General features: G+C 41.8%; 1 protein-coding gene and 1 long non-coding RNA gene across 11 annotated transcripts in view; one reads left to right on the top strand and one right to left on the bottom strand.

Moving 5' to 3' along the window:
* The first annotated feature begins 1,505 nt into the window (after nt 1–1,505).
* LOC311434777 lies at nt 1,506–17,848 on the top strand. Its single transcript, XR_014691724.1, has 3 exons — nt 1,506–1,653; nt 15,312–15,414; nt 16,301–17,848. It is a non-coding gene; the product is annotated as an uncharacterized lncRNA (long non-coding RNA).
* The window catches only part of LIN28B (lin-28 homolog B), a 101,905-nt gene continuing 89,064 nt past the window's right edge, over nt 7,211–20,051 (bottom strand). For 8 of the 10 annotated variants that reach the window (XM_084515179.1, XM_084515181.1, XM_084515184.1 and 5 more), the window contains one exon: nt 12,564–15,628. In XM_084515179.1, coding sequence (XP_084371305.1) covers nt 15,259–15,628 — 370 coding nt within the window. In that variant the 3' untranslated portion in view covers nt 12,564–15,258. Of the gene's footprint in view, nt 7,465–12,563; nt 15,629–20,051 lie in introns of those variants that run through there. The other 2 variants (XM_084515186.1, XM_084515187.1) reach the window with 1 other exon arrangement.

Genomic DNA, 20,051 nt, shown 5'->3' with positions numbered 1-20,051 from the left:
TGTGTTTGCTAAATAACTCTGGAAGCCTGAGAACACCTGTTTTCTTTTTCAGAAACCTCTTTAAGGCCCACAAGCCATAACCTGAGTAGAAATTAGGGCTTTGCACAGGGATGGACGTAAGCTGGGCTGCAGTCTCCAGCCACCTACTTCAGCTATCAGATGCCGCAAATGAACACTGCTCAGCCCTTGCAATTTACCGTACTCGCGTTCCTCCTTAACTTTCTCCTTGGGGATTAATATCTGTTATGGCCACATCCTGGTTTCCTGTGCAAAGTGCTTTTGGGATAACAATTCCCCATCATCCTTTGTAGCAAAAGCAGATCAAAAGCAATGCCTCTCGAAATGCATCCACTTGTATGCTATTGCATCAATACTGTTTTGTTCACTGGTACTCAGTGCTTTATTCTGTTCCAGAAAACTGAGGAATTTAATAATGGTATAGACATGGCCTGCCAAAAATGCTGTGAAGTGTTATGAATCTTTTACACTCCTAAATGCGGAAGAAAGCATGCTCTCCTTCAGTTTCTTAGAAATAATTTTCCTAATGACACCACCCTCTGCAATTTGTGCTTTTTCTTATTGTTCAGCATACGTGGACTTCCCTCCATATGAGGTGAAACTCACAAGCAGAAGGCAAAATGATTTAAGATGAAGGGAAGAAGCAAAAATGATAGTATGTTAAATGCTCTAACAGAATGAAAATACATTTCTGTTCTTATTCTATTCATGTGGAGGTGACTTATGGTGACAGATGTGTCTAGATAGAAACAAAATAAAACCCAGGCAGCTATCTGATTGCATTTGTCCAGACTGGGAAGGTTCATAAACTGCAGGAGCCCAGGTAAATGGGAAAAGGCTGAGAAACAGTTATAATATATGTTGCTAAACACAAACTAAACCTTTTTTTAAAAAAAAAAAAAAAAAAAAAAAATGGATGACCTCCAATTATTCCACACAGGGGTACTCAGGAAAGCTGCAGGTGATGCTGCTCTTCATCTAGGCTGCTGGTTTGGACCTAGAAAGGACATGTATCACACCTGTTCCTCACTAAGTGGGACACGACCGTGGCATTGTCCTGATATCTAAAGGCTTTGCGATGAGCGTGGGGGCATAATGCATGCAGTCACTTCCAAGGGAGTGAGGTGGGAACTTGCTCCTTCCTTCTGCTCAGAGGCAGGGCTCTGAAGAGCTCTTGTTAGGCATTAGTGAAATGTCTTAAAAACACAGCATTATCACTCTGTTCATATTTTCCCATCACACCTCCACCACCATTTCCCTTTCCTGGAGCACACAACCATTGGCCTGTGCCAAAGCACAGCTGGGAGCAAGCTGAGAGTTAGGTGGGGAAAACAGGTTTTTGTTCTTTTTTTTTTTTTTTTCCTTCAGCACAGGGACTGCACTAGTACCAGCAGCAACAGGCAAGCCCAGGTGGAGATGGGTCACTCATTTGGCTGGGTGTGAGAAGAGTGAATGGAGACAGCAAAAGCAAGTCAATGTGTGGGTGTGTCTTCTCAGAGTTAAGTTGTGTCATCTCCTGTGGCTTCCCTGTATGCTTGGGGAAACCCTCTGAAGTTGTGTGTGTGCGTACTTAAACCGTGGCTACTGCTGTGGTGCCTGTCTGTGTGCTCTTATCTGCAGGTTGTGGAGATGCAGGTGAGCCCAAGTGCAGCATAAAGGGTCTGTGTATCTCCTGAGGCTTATATATTCATGTAGTCCTGTCCTTAGAAATAAGGCTGGAAATTTTCAGGTTGGAAATGAGGAGACATTTCTCAGAAAGAGCAGTCAGGCACTGGGACGGGTTGCTCAGGGAGGTGGTGGAGTTGCTGTCCCTGGGGGTGTTCAAGGAAAGTTTGGACCTGGTGCTTAGGGGTGTGGTTTAGTGAGTAACATTGGTGGTGGGGAGATAGTTGTATCAAATGATCTTGGAGGTCTTTCTAGCCTTAATGATTCAGTGATTCTGTAAGGCCAGACTTACTCCTGTGTGCTAGCTGGTGTTTCATTTTTGCAAGTGTGAGGATGAATTGCAATGATTCAGTTTTGTCTATAATGAAAAGCTCTGTTATGAGGACTGTAAAATTGAGTTCCTCTTCTGGAAACCCTCTGAAGCTCATACACATGTTGTTGGGGTGCCTGGCTGGCTGTCTCTTTCCTGTTCCCTTCCCTTCCTCCTTCTTTCAGCAAAATCTGGCAGTAGGGAGAGTTATCGAAGGAAACTTTATGCTTATTTGTGGATTTTGATATATTCATTTGTAGCCTATATAATTAGCAACAGCAACTCTGATCAGAGTCCCTGGAAAAACTCACGTGGACATCAGCTAGCAATATATTTGAAAGCCATCCATCTAATAAATTACTGCTTCTGATGACTTAGAGTGTGTTGAACATAAAACCTTTTTCTTTTCATGCAGAGGGTGTGTTGTAAAATGCCCTACAGAATGTGGAAGAAATACATATAATTGCCTAAATGTCAAAGGGAAAAATCATGTCACTCAATTAGAGGAAAAAAAAAAAAAGTTTTTTAAGGAGTTATTCCCCTATTGTTTGCCTTCAGTATCCTTCAATTACAATAAATCTGGTACTACAAGCTCTTTTTGAGGAGGGCAAGGGAAGTAAAAGACCAAGAAAAGATATTTCTAATGTGTGTTTCATGGTGCAATTAGGACTTTCTCAAGACTCCATAGCCAATATCTGCTACTTCAGCTGCCTTCTAGAAATAGGAGGTCTGAGCCTTTGCGGGTGAGAAGCAAACAGACAAATAAAGAGCCCTAAGAAACTTCTTAGAGCATCATAGTCTGTAAGCAAACCTTGTTATAATAAGGTTTGCTTGCCTTTAATTTTGCTTTTGTCTTAGCAGGATGAGAACCCTGTTTTGCCATCTTGTTTTTCACATTTTTTCCTCACAGAACAGACATACTTAGTTAATTTCCTAGAGGATCTATGGATATGTGGTTGGTGTTTTGGTTGTGTTTTTTCTAGATCCATGGATATGTGGTTGGTTTTTTGGTTGTATTTTTTCTATCTGTATTTCTGTCCATCTAAATAGGTCAATCTGAGCTAATTACAGTTTGTCTGTAAATTGCTAACAATATATAAATTTCAGATCAGTTTATTTTTTCTGCATTGACTGTCTTAATGTGTGGACACTGCGAGCTTTTAGTTTTTATCTCCACTCATCATAAACATCTCTAAAGATGTACTGCTTTGCAAATGTTACCTTGAAGATGGAAGCAGTGAGAGGACTGAATTAATAACTCTGCCACATGTACCTTGTCAGTCTCAGGAAGGTGGAGCTGGAGGCAGCATCTCATGTTAGGGATTGTGTTCAAGTCTGTCCCTAAACTGCTTCCAGACTGCACTCATCCAGCACAAAGGCATTTCTTCCAGTGCAGTCTGATGGCACAACTAAGGCTGAGCTCTATTTGACAGAAACTAGCTGTGTATGCAGGCTCCCTGAAATCTGTGCTGCTTTGCTCAGCAGAGGAGGAATCTAAAAACTTCTCGCGTCAAAAGATGGAAATGCAGATAACAGCAGCCTCTGCTGGGGATGAAACTTGCATGCTTTTTGCAGATGCTGTCAGTATGACTGGGGACACCACAAATACCAGTTAATTAGAAAGACATTGATTTGGGGAAGGCTGTGGAAGCGCATGCAGCATTCAGGCTTGGTGGTGAGCTAGATGAACTCAGAGTGTGCCTCACAGAGCCCAAAGGAAGTGATGGAGGGAACATTTATTTAGGTTTGGGTAAGTATCAAGTGTAGTTACGACCACGGACTTTTGTGGGAAGAGGAGGAACTACAAAAACAAGCAGAATTACACTGATGTTGGTAGATCTGTAGCTATCCCAGCGATAACTTCACCACATGGCTGTTCCCATCAAAGATGGACAAAGCTACAAGTGTACCATGGGTGACAACACTGCTTACATCTCGCATCTCTCTTCCTGATTCCTGTCTTCCACTTAGAGATGCCTTCTCCATCTCTGAGTTAAATGCAATACAGTGCACGGAAGAAAGACACAGGAAAATCAATTGTGCAGTCAGCAACTTAATCACGTCCTGGAGGGAATGATCACTGAGCTATTTGTGTCATGGAGCAGTTGGTCTGAGCACTGCTCTCCTCCAACATCGCATCCATCACAGTGCATGGTGCATTTAGAAGCAGCGAAAAGTGCTGACTGCTGAAAGTAATGGAAATCCCCAGCAGAGCCGAGCTGAAAAAGAAGATGATGCATGTAAACAGTACAGGAAATATTTTAACAGCTTGTGAAGTGTGGGGAGAAATGATTTCTCTTTTCCAGAGATTTTCCAGAGAGGGAAATGTTTCTGGAGAATTTCCACTGTCATTTGGCACTCTCCAGCTCTAAGCTAAATGTCAGTTTTGAAAATCAAGCCCTCTACCTGCTTTCTTACACTCTGTTTTCTTTACCAGCTCTGTAAACCAAATATTGTGTACGTTAACTTTAACACACTGATATTCAAGCCCAGCTCTGGGTTGTGCTGTGGAGAGAAAAAGATGACATCAGCTGAGTTGTTACTAAAGGCACTTCGGTATCTGCAGCATAGCTTTTGGGGAATGCCCTGTTCATATGAGGACTGATGGGTGGGAGTCCTGGGCTTGCATACAGCTAACCTGTGCAAAACTGCTGCAGAAAGAAGCAGCTTCTAGTGGCCCCTTTTTTCTTTGGCTTTGGAGCTAGTCTTTGGACTGTTCGCTAGTCCCTTTGAGTCAGCCTTCTTTGTAATAGGAGGCTGCTGAAAGAGAGGCAAACACATTTGCTTCTTTTAGCCCATCCTTATAGCTGGCATCCTTCTTGCATTTATTACTCGCACCAGAAGCTGTCACCTTCTGGTGTAATACCTTCAGCTAGAAAGCTACTCCAGCTGGCTCCTCGGCAGCGATGCCAGAATAGCAAATTCCCTCAAATGTTTGCTTATACAACGTTTCTGGGCATACACTCTCAAACTTCTTTCAGCAACAGTTGCCTGTTGTCGATACATATTCAGCAGCTGCTCCAGCACAATTTTTATATTTTTCTTCCAGTGCTGCCAAGTGATCTTTAGGTGCACTGTGGCCTCTGTAAATACACTGTGCTCTGCTTGGCATTGCTGAAATCCACCCCACAAACCGTGTGCTCTCTCCCAACCCTGCAGTCATCCCTTTTAGCTTCATGCCACCTGCAATTTTTGCATTTCCCTCAGAGAGAAAGCTGGTTGTGTTGGCATACAGGTAAACTGTGGAAGTGAAAGCCAAAGGCTCACTCTGCAGGGACATGAGCCGTGGGTCTGCTGTGCCCCAGGGACTGTGGGTCCGAAAACAGTGGTTGTGCCCTTCTGGCACAGTGATGCTGTGTCATCAGGGTAGCTGGAAAAGCTCCTCAAACCCTTCTCCTCCTTGCAGATCTCTCCCTTGTGGAATCTGGGCTTTTCTTGTTTCAGCTGTCAACAAGAACAGCAGCAGAGACCTTGGTGCATCAGGCGCCAGCTCCTTCTGTCTGGCAAGAGGAGAGCCAAGTGCATTAAGGAGATGGGCACTGGCAAGTTATCCATCAGACAAAAACTGACTTTGGCCCCTGGGAATCATAAGACCAGCTCACAGGCTGGGGAGGGGTGGTTAAAAATAATTGCAAAACAACAGCCTACCTATATATAACCCCTATGATCCTGCTTCTACTTGAGCTAAAAATCATAAGATTTTCACATTTTTCATAGTTTTGCTTCTTTTTAGGGAGCATTCCTTGTGTAAGCAACGCGTGCCCCTTCAGGCTGTTCTCCTGCACTACATGATGCTTGTAGCAGTGACCCTGTGGTGTTGTGTCTTCAGGTAGCTTCTGAATGGGCTGCCTGATGCACGTGGGCATTCTTTGCTCAGGGGATCCTGCTGTTGGGCGGCACACCTCCAAAATGAGCATCCCTGCACAGGGCGATAAACATCATGTAAAATAAATTCAGCAGAGTGTCAGAAAATGCTGGCTGAGGTATGTGCATGCCAGGAGTTGGACTGTGTGGCATCCTAGGTCTCCAGAAGGGCATCGGCAGCTGCTAGAGCTGATGCTTGGAGGCAGTGCAGGTGGAGGGGCAGGGGTGAGCATTGCCTGGAAATGGCAACGAGCAGCTGGAACGTTGGTGTTAATTATGCTTTAAATTAAAAACAATTGAAGATATAGAGGAGGCAGATGAGCGGATCTGAAAATTCACATGGCAGAGGCCTTGCTACGCAATCTGGAGGAATGAGGCAATGCACAGTAATTCAGGGGTACATTAGATGTCCTCCAGGGACCCTGGACAATGCAGGCGGTGTCCCGAGGATGAAATGTAGGAGAACATCTCCTGGCCTCTGGGCTCCTGGCAGCACAACTCTGTGAGCCTGATTTTTTTTTTTTGGAAAAGCTGGGTGCTTTGTGGAGGCTGCTGAAGTTGCAATGAAGAGCTTTCCAGCCCTTTTAGGGGCACGGAGGCTTGCCGTCCATGCTGACCTGTGACCTGGCTGCCAGGGCCTTGCTGCGAGCTGGTGAATGGAGACAGTGATGGGACAGGGTTGTTACGGCGGGAGAACAAAGACAGACCTCTTTCTTCCTTTCATCTCAAGCAGAGGAGCTAATTTAGGGAACCCTTCCGACAAAAACTCACGGTGACCCAAATCCTTCCCACATTGACTCAATGGGGGCAAAACCAAGCTTAGGGCAACAGAGCGTGCCCAACCCGTATAGAGCAGCTTGGGTGCAGGCTTTGGAGGTGCTGGATGAGGAGGGTGCTGGTGGCAGGACTCGGGACTCTGTGAGGGCCCTCATGTCCTGCTGGCACCTCTCTGCGGGCAGAGAAAACCGTCTGGAGGAGGCTCCCAGCCTTCTCTGTCCTCCCACTGGGCCTTCTCATATCCCATCACTTCACTTTTCTAGCTGGCTCTTCGTGGTGGTGGTGGTGTGCCAGAAAACGGGTGATTTTGGTTTTGTTTTGAACCAGCCCAGTGTGCCCTCGTGTGACTCACAGGGTTGCTTCTGGTAACCACTTGTGGCTGTTAGCTGAATAAAATGTACCTCAGGTTATGCAGGGGCTCAGGGCCTGTGCTGAGCAGTGTATTTCCATCCGTTCCCTTCACTGTAGCTGTTGTGCCCCCCATCTACCTGCTCACCTGTTCCCCGTGTAAAAAGAGGCAGGTAGGCTTTTTTCTGTGCATTAGATTTAGGATTTAAATGAAGTGCAGCAAGCCACTCTCTTTAAACACACCTATACTGACTAACTGTAAGGCTCACAGTATCCAAACTCCAATATTTTGTTTTCTAGGGTATCTCAAGAACACAGCAAAGAGGGATAAGATGGCAGGTTAGCTGGCATTATTGAACTGCTAGCATCAAGAGTGGGTGCAGCTTCCGAAATCCTGGTTCTGGAGACAGCTGGAAATCAGTCCTGATGCCTGCTCCTTGGGAAGCACCCTCAGTACCTCTGATTTGAGGAATTTTTGGTGCCTGTAGAAAAAAAATGTCTGTTTAAGCATCAGAGAAAGGTCAGACTGCTGCCCTTCCCAGCCCCTGAAGCTTACCAGCTGCCTGGGTGCCCACCTTTATCTGCATACATCCACCTTTAAACATACATCAGAGGTGCAAAGTAACACCCAGCCACACAGTGTCCTGGGGAACAGCTGCAGTGTGTGCTTGAAGGTAGGTGCGACACAAAAAGCTTTCAAGCACCCAAGGAAGTGATTGGAAGTGGTACAGGGAAGTGGAGAAGGAAATTGCACGTGGGGGAGAGAATGGAACTAGACACTTGTTCCTGTAGTTCTTCTGCTTTAATTTTTCTCTGCTGTAACACAGAAACAGATCCTAGGGCTTGGGAACTGCTGGGGTGGCTCTACTTACTGACAGAGGATCTCTGTAGCAGGAGCCTCCGCTCCTCTCCGCACAGCATTTTGTGAGGCAACTACATTTTTGGAAACTATCAATCAGGCTTGAAACTCCCCAGAAGTTTTGGTTCAGCAGGCTTGACTGTGACTTTTTGTCACGGCTGTCAGCATAGGTCAAGGATACACAAAAATGTGGGCTGGACTGAAGGGAACTTGCTGCGCTTGAAGCCTCTGCCCTTGCTGTGCTACCTTGGGGAAGAAAGAGCATTTCTGCTTTGTTTCACGGGCAGTTTCCAAAACTACTCCCAAATTCAACTTATTTTCCTACCCTGGTAACTGTTGGGCAGTATTTCTCAGTGTTCAGTTAGTTTAATTGCCTCAAGTATTCTGGATGCTCCAACTAAGGTTTCTTTTATTCTGCTCCTTAAACTAGACAACCTAGGACATGACAATCTAGCACATTTCTGAAAAAGAAATGAACTCATTTTCTAGAATATCAAAGACTGGTAGTGTGTCAGTGCAATCACCCACCATGTAAATTTGTGTAGTAAGTCTGGAATGACTGAAAAATGTGAATTCAGCATAATACTGCCTGTACAGATATACTTTGTAGTGACCAAGATGAGTCCATCAATTCTTTTCCAGCAACCAGCCACCTTTAGATGGTCTTGAAGAAGTCAAAGGAAAGAAATTGCAGTCCATGTTGATCAGCCCTGTGCCTTGGTGGGGATTGTTCTGTTGGTTCATAGCTTCACTACTAAAAACATCCAGGTTTATGGACCAGGCTCTTTGCTTTTGTCCTCCATGGCTAGTAGGACTGTATTCAGTTTGGCCAGGTACTGCTTTGGGTAACCCAGCATTTTAACCATATTTTGGTTGTTTTTAAAGCCAGGGCTGAGGAGGAGAGTAGAAAGCTTCTGAAAATGATGATAAGGGTGAGGCAACACCACTTTTTTTTTTTTTTTTTTTTATATATATATATAAGATATTGGGTCTTTTTTGTCCTCTATAAAAATAAAAATAAAAAAATAAAACAGTATTTGCATTTTCTTAGTAGTGCAGGCTTTCTACCCTGGTGGGAAAAGACAGCTAGCTGGAAGTTGAAGCCAGAGGAAATGGAAATTAGACACTACTTGCTAACAGTGAGGTGATTAAAACAGGCTGTCAGAGCGGAGCATTTCTTTTTTCTCAAGAGTGTTCAGGCCTGATCTGAAGCCCAACCGGTAAATATGCTTAAAACCGCCAAGCAAGCAAGGCAGCAGTTGAAGCTGAGTGCTAAAATTCAATACAACAGTAACTGCCCTGAACTTAACGTCTGACATGCAGCAGGTCAAACTGCACAGACTACTGATACTTCCTGGCCTTGAATTTTTGATTACTTAGTTGAAAAAATAAAAGGGGTTGTAAGCGCCTAAAGCTGGATATCTAAGCTCAGTCCTTGTTACTGTTTTCACCTTGTCCACCTTTTTTTGGTTGGTACAATGGCAGTAACGACACCAGTTCATCTGGTTTATGAACCTTTTGGCTGCTCCAGCCCCGAATATCTAGGCTAAGAGCTGTACAGCACAAATAATACCTGGGGCTAAATATTGTACAGCCAGAAAGCAAAAATTGACCAGCTGCATATTAACAGAGCATCAGCAGCTGTGTGCAGGCTCAGTGGCAGCCACTCTGCAGTCATGCAATTGGCAGCGTTTGCAGAAACAAGTGCAGAGCAACCTGCTGGTGTCCTGGAGGTCAGCAGCATCGTGGCAGCAGATTGTAGCTTCAGAGTCGCATCTTGCCCTTTCCAGAAAAAGTAATGTGAGTAACAGGCTACAAGTTGAGGTGGATGAGGAGGAACAAGTTCATAACTCATTCTTACTGAGGCCACACATTAGAGAGAAAAAGAAAATGCAAATGAGGTTTTATGCAACTGGAAGAGTAGAGAATGCTAGATTGAGATGGTAACCCTTCACACAGATGTTTATACAAATAGAAAAAAAAAATGCATTGTATTTAGCAGAGATTGATCAATTTTGCTATTAATCACCTGTATAGAGAGACTTGTATTGAAACACAATGGCCACGTAGGTAGCATATTCAAGCCTCCAAGTCTTTTAATAGAGATTGATGAGCTAATGCTATTGAATCCACTAATACACTTTATGTAATTTTGAGATGGAGTTTCCAGTTAATGGTAGACAACAGCACTTTCCTTTCTAAAAAATGAAACAACTCTGCAAATCATTTCAAATTAGCATGCAATATATATATGCAAGCTTACAGATTATGGAAGAATAAATATAGGATGAAACGTAAATATCGGATGCTTTCCATCCCAGAGACTAGCCCAAATGCCTGATAACTTTAATGACTAGTGTATTCTCACAGAGATTAAGTACCAAAAGCTGTAATCTTGCAGTTTAATTTCAATAGCTGAATGTGGTTTGGGGTGCAATTTCTGCAGCATTGCTAGTACAATCCAGGTATGCACTAACCTTTTATTTTCCCCTCCATCCAACAACAATTTATATAACAATTTATCTTTCCTGAAGATAATGTCTTAAAACTAAGTGAACATTGACTGCACGGTGCTTTTTTTTTTTAAATCATGCAAATAAAGAAACTCTCAAAGGCCTGTTGTAAATGCCAATGTTATGTTTTATTTTTAATCAAGTAATTCTTTTAAACCTCACAATATCCATGACTGACAGGAAAAAAAAAAGACATTAGGCATGAAATGAGAATATAAAATACATGATATGTAGAAAGGCAATCAGTGCTTTAGTCCCTCAAGACAGTAAACAGGTGAAATGACCTTCAAAACTTCAACTCACTGTCTTTTTTTAAAACATAAAATTCAAGTGATTTTTCTTTAATTTCACCTTGTAAACAACATACAAGTCAAAATGGACAATGAGGTAATCTATACTACAGAAGATAATTTAAAAACACTAGATAAGACACAGTATTAAAGACATATAGAAATCAGTGTTCACTTTGGTCTCTAGTATGGTTATTGTTATTATTACCACAAGCAACACATACTAGTTTAAGCCAGTCTGGTGATGTTTGTCAGCCAGTTGTTGCTTAACTTAGTAATCCAAGAGGTAGTCAAAACCATTATCCTTTGTAAAGCTGGTTGCTCTTACATTTGGTTCAACGACAATGGTAGCAAATACCTTGGTACTTTTCAACATTCTTATAAAAACACTACCAAAGCTGCTAATTTACAGCTCTGTTTTAGCATAAAAAAGACGTGTGTGTTCATAGATCAACCTCTTGTTATTACTCAAGGGTTGTAACAGGGGTAACACACAACCAACGTATCTTAAAGAAGAGGCTGTTGATATACTCAGCAAAATTAGATTGATGCATTTAACAAGGCTCTGCTTGTTTCTAAAACAATACTCAAATCTCATTAAGACTTCTAGAAAATTAAAATCAGTGCATCTGCACATGTACACATCTTCCCAATTACTTTTATATCTAGCACAGGGGAATACATATATATTTTTTTTATGATAAACATTTCTTACAGATAAATTAATTAAATTAAATTTAAGACTCAATGAGATTTCCCATGTTCTTTTATAATTCTTCTTACAAAGAATGTTACAAGATCTATAAACACTTTTTATGGGGCTCTATTCACAAAACTATGTATGACTAAGCAGGAACTTCAGGATAACACTGGCGCAGAATAAAACTGGGCTGGAAAAGGTGGCCTACAAAGGGAAAAGGTAGGAGTCAAGTATGTTGTTTGGCACTCCCTGAAAGCTAGCTAAAAGCAAAATACTGCAGATGGTATTATAATGCCAGACTTACAATTAGCTACAGCAAAAAAAGTTATTTGGCTCTTCTTCCAAATATCAATCTTCCCCATGGCTCACTTTTTGTAGTGTGGAAATAAATACCATTAACTCTCTTTGGGGGAGAATATAAATATCTCACAATGTCCCTTATGATTAAATCAAATTGAGTTTTTTGGAGTGAGGGGTTGGGAGGGAGAGCTCTCTTGTTACAGGTTTAAGCCTATCTCCAGTACTGCTTGGAGAAAAACACATCCCTCTGAGCCGATACTTGAATTACCTCTGCTCAAGCGAGTTGTATTGGGAGGCATTCTGGCAAGGACAGGCTGGTGAATAAGGGAAATCAAGGCTGAGCCAATGCTGTAGCATAAGAAGGAAGAATCCCGAACTCAAGTCTGCATCTCCTCCTTTAAAGTGTTCTTTGCTTATTTGGAGCAGCCTATTGAAGGAGTATCATTAGATTTTTTAATTTTTTTTTTCTACTGCAGCTCAGTGCTAAGTAGTTACCTGCCACAGCTTGCGCTGCTGTGTTTAACTTAGGCATGTATATTTTTTGTCTGTTTCGGAGATGTACTTATTTTTGTGAACAGTGCCCATAATCCTTTAGACAGAAACATAAAAAACTTCTAAAGAAATGTTTGGAAACTTCTCATAATTTCAGATGGATGCTTCATCTTAAACAAGTATTTGCCATAACCTATGCAGTGGTGAATTATCAGTTACATATTCAGTACAGATAAATAGCATGTACCATAGATCAACAGCCACCTTTAAGGCCAGAGCAGCACAAAGGTGTGTTTATGCAGTAAATATGAGGTAGCCTTTTGCTGTAAACAGAATAATAATTTTATTGTCACCTATGTAAACAAAGTGGGCTTGATGCTTTTGTGTTTTTTTTGTGTTTTTTTTTTTTTCTCTTTCCCCTCCACCCCCCATCCCTCCCCTTCTAGAAAAGCTAAGCACCAGTAACTCCAACTGGAAGTCAATGGGAGCTGCAGTTGCTCAGCATCTCTGAAAACTCAGACCCTGTGAATGTAAAGACACGTATGCTCACATAAGCAACCAGTACAGAATACCACTTTTTCATTTCACAGGAACTTATAATACAAAACGCTGAAATCTGATTATCACAAATGTAGGTCTATGTCAACTCAGAGGTAGTTACTAATATCAGTACATAATACTTATATAGAGATAAAAAGGGCTAAGTCTATTTGGTTTGTTCTGAGTAAGCAGGTCGGTAGACTATTCTGTAAAGTAAAAACAACATCACATGGTATATTCCCTGAGCAAAGTTCTTTGTCCTGAGTATGTTATGTAATAGTGATAACATTCTAATATATAAAAATAAAACCTTAAGCTTTCAACAATAAGATAGGGTTTGGTATGTGCTCTTTGCAGTTCAGTCTGACTTTGGTGCACACTGATTTCAAACAGCACCAATAAAAATCTGCACGTTGAAAATATTTTCTCATCTCAGCTCTGAACTTCTTACATATAAACAGGGAATGACCAGTTTTCAAATCCGCAATTGCCTATTTCTATAAGGAACTTTGGTTTAAATTTTTCAAAGTGACCTAAGTTTTGCATCTTTGTTGTTTAACCTGGTTTTTACACCGGCTAGAAGGTTAAGCAATGCCACTTTGATTTGTCTACATAATTTAAATAAGTTTACTATCCTTACGTAAGGCAAGGAAGTTCTTCTCTATAGATATATCACATTCAATATCGTCAAAGGTAAGCTTTGCATTAGCATACTGAGAACTTCAGTATAAACCATCGAGATTCTCGCAAACACTGGCAAGGAATTCACACAAAATAATGCTCTGGAAAATTGTGCCCTTCGCTGAGGCTTTTGATTATAACCTGTTTACTGAAGCAGCAGCAGCAGCAACAGTAAAAGTCTCAACCGGGAGGACAAGTGGGAGGGGAGGGCCACGCAACGAGCCAGCTGCCTACCTGTTGTGACTGTCGGCTATGAGAGTTACCGCAGACAGGGCTTGGGCTCACCGTAGCCTTTCATGCAGGCTTGGTTCTCCAGTTTGATTATCTGAGCTTAAACCTACCTGACTCCTTCAAGCTTTAACAGCCTGTGTTTATTGCCAATGCTAAGGATTATACAAGTTTCTCTAATTAACTTACATCTGCAATGGGATTTGTCAAAGTATGTTATCGTACGTATGACTTGGTAATGTAGACGTTTCAAATGGAAAGCGACTTGAAGTTTTGCTAGGCTCCAACTCTATTAACCCCAAGCAAAGGCTGCAGCCCAGGGAGTCTCACTCTGAGGCCACCAATCTTTCTCTTTAATGCACAAGTGTGTGGTCCCAGCACACACCAGACCATGGCTGGTCAGCAGCAGTCTCCCGTTCACAAGAAGCTGATGATGCCCAGGGCAGGCTTGCAGGTGCCTTCACTAAGGCTCATCTGCAGCAGGCACCTGTCCTTTAATGAACATGTGCAGTATCATCAGGGTGAGAAGCTGGCTGAGCAACCACGAGTACCCATCTACCTTTATTCTCAAGAAACTTTTTATCCCAGGATCTTAATAGCTTTGCATTTTGTTTTCTTTAAAAACAAAACAGACAACCACAACAACAACAAAAAAATCCCTAAGGAATTCTCTCCACGTCATTTCAACAGTAAACGAAGGGGAAGCCCCTTCAAATTCAGGGGCACTACTCGGGACCAAGAGAAGTTGCTGCTGCTGCTGCTGCTACTACTGCCACCAAGGTCCCCTAAATGTTCACAGAATACAAAGGGTGAAGCAGGATGATATCCTGATACCACTCAAAAGGGTTTGTTTGCTCTTTAACAACTTACACAGTCTCCCCTACAATACGGTCATCTAAATTACAGTTACACCCATATTAATTTAACAAAACATTTTGAGAAACCAGCACAGAAACTACACATTCATTGTCTTTTCTGGAGCTATTAACTCCTTACCAACAAAGGATGGTGGTGATGAGAGCCATGCTTAGTCGTGACACTGCCCTTCACAGGCATGGGGGGTGGAGGGGTGGGAAGTGGGGAAGTGATGCTTTGTAGAGAGGGAAAGAAAATAACTCAAATTGATGGTGTGGGGGATGTCTTAGTATCTTTAGTACCATATGGCAGCTTTAAAATATGAACGTATCCTTTGGTTCACAAGAGAAGTAACAGTCTTGATCTCAGTTCTGTGTGTGGTTTTTCAGGTGTTTTTGTTTCTGTTTGGTGAGATTTCTTGGGTTTTCTTGTTTGTTTTTGTTTTTTTTTGAACATGTTTGAAAACCGATTCTAGGAATGAGTTCAGCAACATTTACGGGTACTGTGTCTATTGTTTCACAGTAATGTATTGTGGGATCTGGAGAGTGTTCTGATGGAAAAAATATATATTCATAGATATGCAGACACACGCGCGCGTGCACACTCATACACACATATACAGAAGGTAAAACGTAACGCACCCTGCTCAAATGTATTTTGCTTGGAGTGATTTGTCTATTAAAGAAAAAAAAATTCACAGTTCCTCAACAGTAGTTAAAATTCCAGGTCAGCTACTGATAATGAAATTATTTCCCCTGTACTTGCATGAGGTAGACATCCCGAGAGGATAAAGAAAATGGAAAGTTATGAAAAATGCTTTAAGTTTTTTTCCTTTTCTGAACAGAAGGCCCCTTTCTGCTTGGTTCTTCAGGTGATGCAGATAACTTACTTGAAGAAGCTTCTTGTGGTGACCTGCCTGAACGCTCTGAGATCTCTGACCTTCCCTCCTGAGAATATGATGGAGACGAATAGCCGTACGTTCCTCCCCCTTCTCTCAGGAAAGCAGAAGTGGAAGGCTGTGGTTCAGCTTCATGTCTTCCCTGAGAACTAGTGGGCTGTTGCGAAACAGTTTTATGGGGGCAGTTAGCCACCATGTGCATGATGCTCTGACAGTAATGGCACTTCTTTGGCTGTGGAGGTAGGCTGCATTCTTTAGCGTGGTGATCAAGGCCACCACAGTTGTAGCATCTAAAAATGAAAAGAGACAGCTGGTTATAAAATGTAGCATCAGACTGTAAGATTTTCTGTGTGTCAGAAGCTGACTGTGCACTTGGTCTGTTGGTGAGACAGCAGGAGTTTCTGTGACAATATCCCATTGCCACAGACAAATATATATCTGAGTTTCGCTTTTTAAGTAATGCACTTGGAATGTGCCCCTACGTCATACCGGTGCCAAAAAATACCTCTTACTTAGGAATAGATTCTGTTACTATCATCCTTATCAGTATCTTGCTACAAAAACACTTGGTACTGCTTGAAAGTAAAGTTACCTTTATACCTTAAAGGAAGCTGTAGTGAGGTGGGGGTTGGTCTGTTCTCCCACGTGCCTGGTGACAGGACGAGGGAGAATGGGCTAAAGTTGCACCAGGGGAGTTTTAGGTTAGATGTTAGGAAGAACTTCTTCACTGAAAGGGTTGTGAGGCATTGGAACAGGCTGCCCAGGGAAGTGGTGGAGTCACCATCCCTGGAAGTCTTTAAAAGACGTTTAGATGTAGAGCTTAGGGATATGGTTTAGTGGGGACTGTTAGCGTTAGGTCAGAGGTTGAACTCGATGATCTTGAGGTCTCTTCCAACCTAGAAATTCTGTGATTCTGTGATTCTGTAAAGACCACTCTAAAACAAATCCTCAATTGTTTTCAGTGGGACCTTTCTACTGACTGCCAAGAGCTAAATCAGAAGCATTTGCAGATGTAGGCAGGTGCCTAACCACGCTTTCGTGACAGCCTTGGGATGCCTCACTGCCCTCAGCAGTAAGACGAGCCTGTGCAGCATTGGGACAATGCTGCGAGGGTCCCGCCGCTGAAAGAGCCGCCAGTCACCAGCACCGTACAACTACATCAGAAAACCCCGCTGCACTGGGATTTCCACGAATTCCACAACGCCAGGAGGCTAAAATTTTCAATATAAAACCTCTCAGACAGACAGAAAACCCCCAACCACCCCTACCCTGCTGGCTCTCCCCAAAGGAGGGATGATGCTGGGGTTCAGCCAGCCTCGGCCCCGCTAGAGGGCACCAAATATTCACAGATCCCGACGCCGCTGCCCTGGCAAGCATCGCTTCTTGCTCAAGTATTTATAGCATTAAACCCCCGTGGGCGCTAGTATTTCAAATGCCTGGCAGGACTAACATTTCAAAGCCGGGTGGGGAGGAGGCAGCCGCCAGGGCCGACCTCTTCACCCAGGGGTGGGCTTCACCCTGTGAGTCGCTGGGTTGAGGCCATAAAGAAACGCATAGGGAGAAGAGATTTGGCTTTCCCTAAGGAAGTTGCCTCGGACTTTACCATGTCTTCAAGTGCTCCAAAAAGCTCTTTGGGCACGTAAAAGATCTCGCCCAGAAACTTTGCCTCTTCTGGCTCAGTTAAGGCACGCCAAGGGAAGGGTGGGGGGTGAGCTTTTACAATGCTTATGTTTCAGAGGGTCAGGAATGGCTTTTATGGTTTCAATTCAAAACAAAATGAGTAAAGCCCTAGCAAGAGTCATAAAACAGGGTTTGTTTGTTTTCTCTTGAAATTCTCAAACCACATGCAAGTGGTGGTGACCCTGGGTGTCATCTTCAAAAGCAGGGCTGCCCAGAAGCAGACAAACGGCAGAGCACCTCTTCCAAGCGCCACAGGCAAGACCTTTTCGCCAAGTCTTTAAAATGGCCAAAATGTAAACACTCCTGTGTTAATCTTATTATCAAGGGGAATCATGGAGAAATCCAACAATTCTTTACTGAATACTTTTACTTTGTAACACACACACCAGGAATTTAAATCATTGACTTACATCAGTCTAACACTTGATACAGAACAATAATTACCTGATGATCCTATGCTGATCATATCCATCACTTTTTATTTTGGCTATTTTTCTACGGTTTCTGTTTCTCTGTATTACAAATATTTGCACCAAATGTGTATGGATTAAATCTATTATAATCTAGCATTCTACTGAAGAGAACTAACCCCATAATGACAATTTGTTTTTGCTTCCCCTTAACTATATGAACTAATTAAAAAAAACAGTTGCAAACAACCATGCCTAGTAGAGTGGATTGAAGGACTCAAAACAACTACATGTGCAAGCAACTGTATGTATAAAACAATGCAATGTGCTTTGGCTCAAGCCCCCATCAAAATTTTCAGGCTCCTGGAAAGCAACAAAGCCCTGTTTTGAGCTAGCAGTTAGTGATCTGTCCTGGCTCTGTCCCCTCCTGGCTTGTGGTGCTTAGCTGCCTGCCGGGTTAAACCACAATGTGATTGCTGTTAGTCTACACACAACACAGATGTTTAGCCTATGCAAAGCCATATGTATAGCTGTAGTCTCAATTACAGAATATACATTGTCTACACAAAAATGTTCTTGATAAAACCTGTGTAGTTTATAGAAAGGTTACAAAATGGCTGTGAACATTTGCAAATTCCATCCAAGAAAAAATCCCTGAGAAACGCCCTCTCAATATTTCTTTTTCTCCATTAGCAAGATACTAACCGTATCTTTCTTTTAATAGACGAATGAAAAAAAAGAAAGCATAAGTTACCCATGGCATGTTGTCATATTCCCCAAGACTGATTTATAATTTAAAGAAGCTAAATGATACACAGAACTTCATTATCCCTTCAGAAAACATTATAATTAAATTGTCATATCTTCCCTAAAAATTAATAACAAACAAGAAACCAAAGCCATTACACTGAACTCTGCACTTTTTATGACAACTGCAATAATATATTTTAGGCGAACTGGTTCCATTTTTATGTCATCAGTGCACATAATTTTTATTTGATTTTCAGTGGAATTTGAAGACTATGCCTATACTAGTCTGCCTGCATATAGCATGAAATAACCCATGAAGAGATAAAGCTCCGCTTGAATGAAAAAGAAAATACGTACAAGCCTCATTGTCTTTAGAATGATCTCCCTAGCAAGGCAATACTAAGTATGTTGTAAAATATGAACATCCTGATTTAAGACCAAAACATTATATTTTAGGGAAAAAAAAAGCTTGATAAATTTCCAGTTAATGAACGCTGTCAATCTGATTACTTTTTTTTCCATATCATTACAGGTGTTTTCAAATTAGTGACCTCCCGTTTAACAGCAGCATTCAGCTATGTCTCCCTGACAAGTTTACTAAACATCTTTTGGATAAAATAATAAGAAAGTAAAACTTGCTATTGGAGAAAAAAAGAAGAAAAAAAAGAAAAACAAACAAACAAAAAGAACAGCAGCAACAAAAACCCTGAAGTATTTTACTTTCTCTGCCTCCAATAAATACACCTAGGACTTCACAAATGTGGTATTCATTATAATGCAGGTTATATTAAAGAATGGTGTTTATTAGTATCTTCCACATCTGTTTCTAGCAGTGTACTCATTCCTAGGCTTTTTATCTAAGATGGTGTAATATAGTATCACATGGGAGTGAACAGACATTTTGGGAATCGTGCATTTTAACTTAATCCAGAACCAGAATATAGAATTTTATAGCTGTGAACGCATTTGTATTGGCTCCCTTCCCTAACAACACATTTACTTAGAATCGTTTAAAAAAAAAAAAAAAGTTTGAAAATAGGTTAAAGGGCTTCAGTAGGAGAGGAGGCGGTAGCCATGGACAAATCAATTTAATCAGTCACTATGGTATGCACTGTGTTATCCAATTCAGTGAACCATTTCACCTCACCAATTGACCAAGAACCTGCTGTCAGAGCCCCTGCTTCCACTCAAGAGGCCTCCGTCACCTTTTGCATATATATTCATCAATACATCCTACTTGCAAAATATTGTAATTCCCTGCCTTTATTCAAATCACTTGTAAAATGTCACTGTAAAAATAAAATTCTACCAGGAGCAGTTGTAATTAAACTATGATTTGGCTTTTCAGGAATGTTTCTTGTGACTAACCAACCCAAGCATCTGGCTATAGTATCTCATTAGAATATATATGTGCCAGCCTGGGTGTGCCTGGACTTAAACAGGAGGGTGGTATTCACTCGCTTCTTTTAACTATTTATTCACTCCTTGTCAATCACTCTTACCAGGAGAAGAGATCACACCCCGCTCTGAAATGCCTTCCCTCTCAAGGGATTTACACCAAAATGGAAATGGTCAGCCACCTCAGGAGCTCACAAATGACACCACATGGCAGCATCCACGCACATTAAGGTATGGTGTTAAACCCTTTTGTCCAAAAGGCTTCAGCTCTTTGCTTGCCTCTGCTCTGTAAACCTACATTACAACATAATGAAAATTGATAACGCATGATATGCACACACAGGTTTATATAGCTACATCTATATACACATTAATATGAAGAACTCTACACAAATTGGCTCCTGCTAAGAAAATTAGCAAATTCTCATTTAATAACGTTTTCAGAAACTCTAGGTGAGTACAACTATACTAAGTA

Source organism: Aythya ferina, assembly GCF_964211825.1.
Source record: "Aythya ferina genome assembly, chromosome: 3".
NCBI classification, from domain to species: Eukaryota; Metazoa; Chordata; class Aves; order Anseriformes; family Anatidae; genus Aythya; species Aythya ferina.
This window is presented reverse-complemented; position numbering and strand designations above follow the sequence as displayed.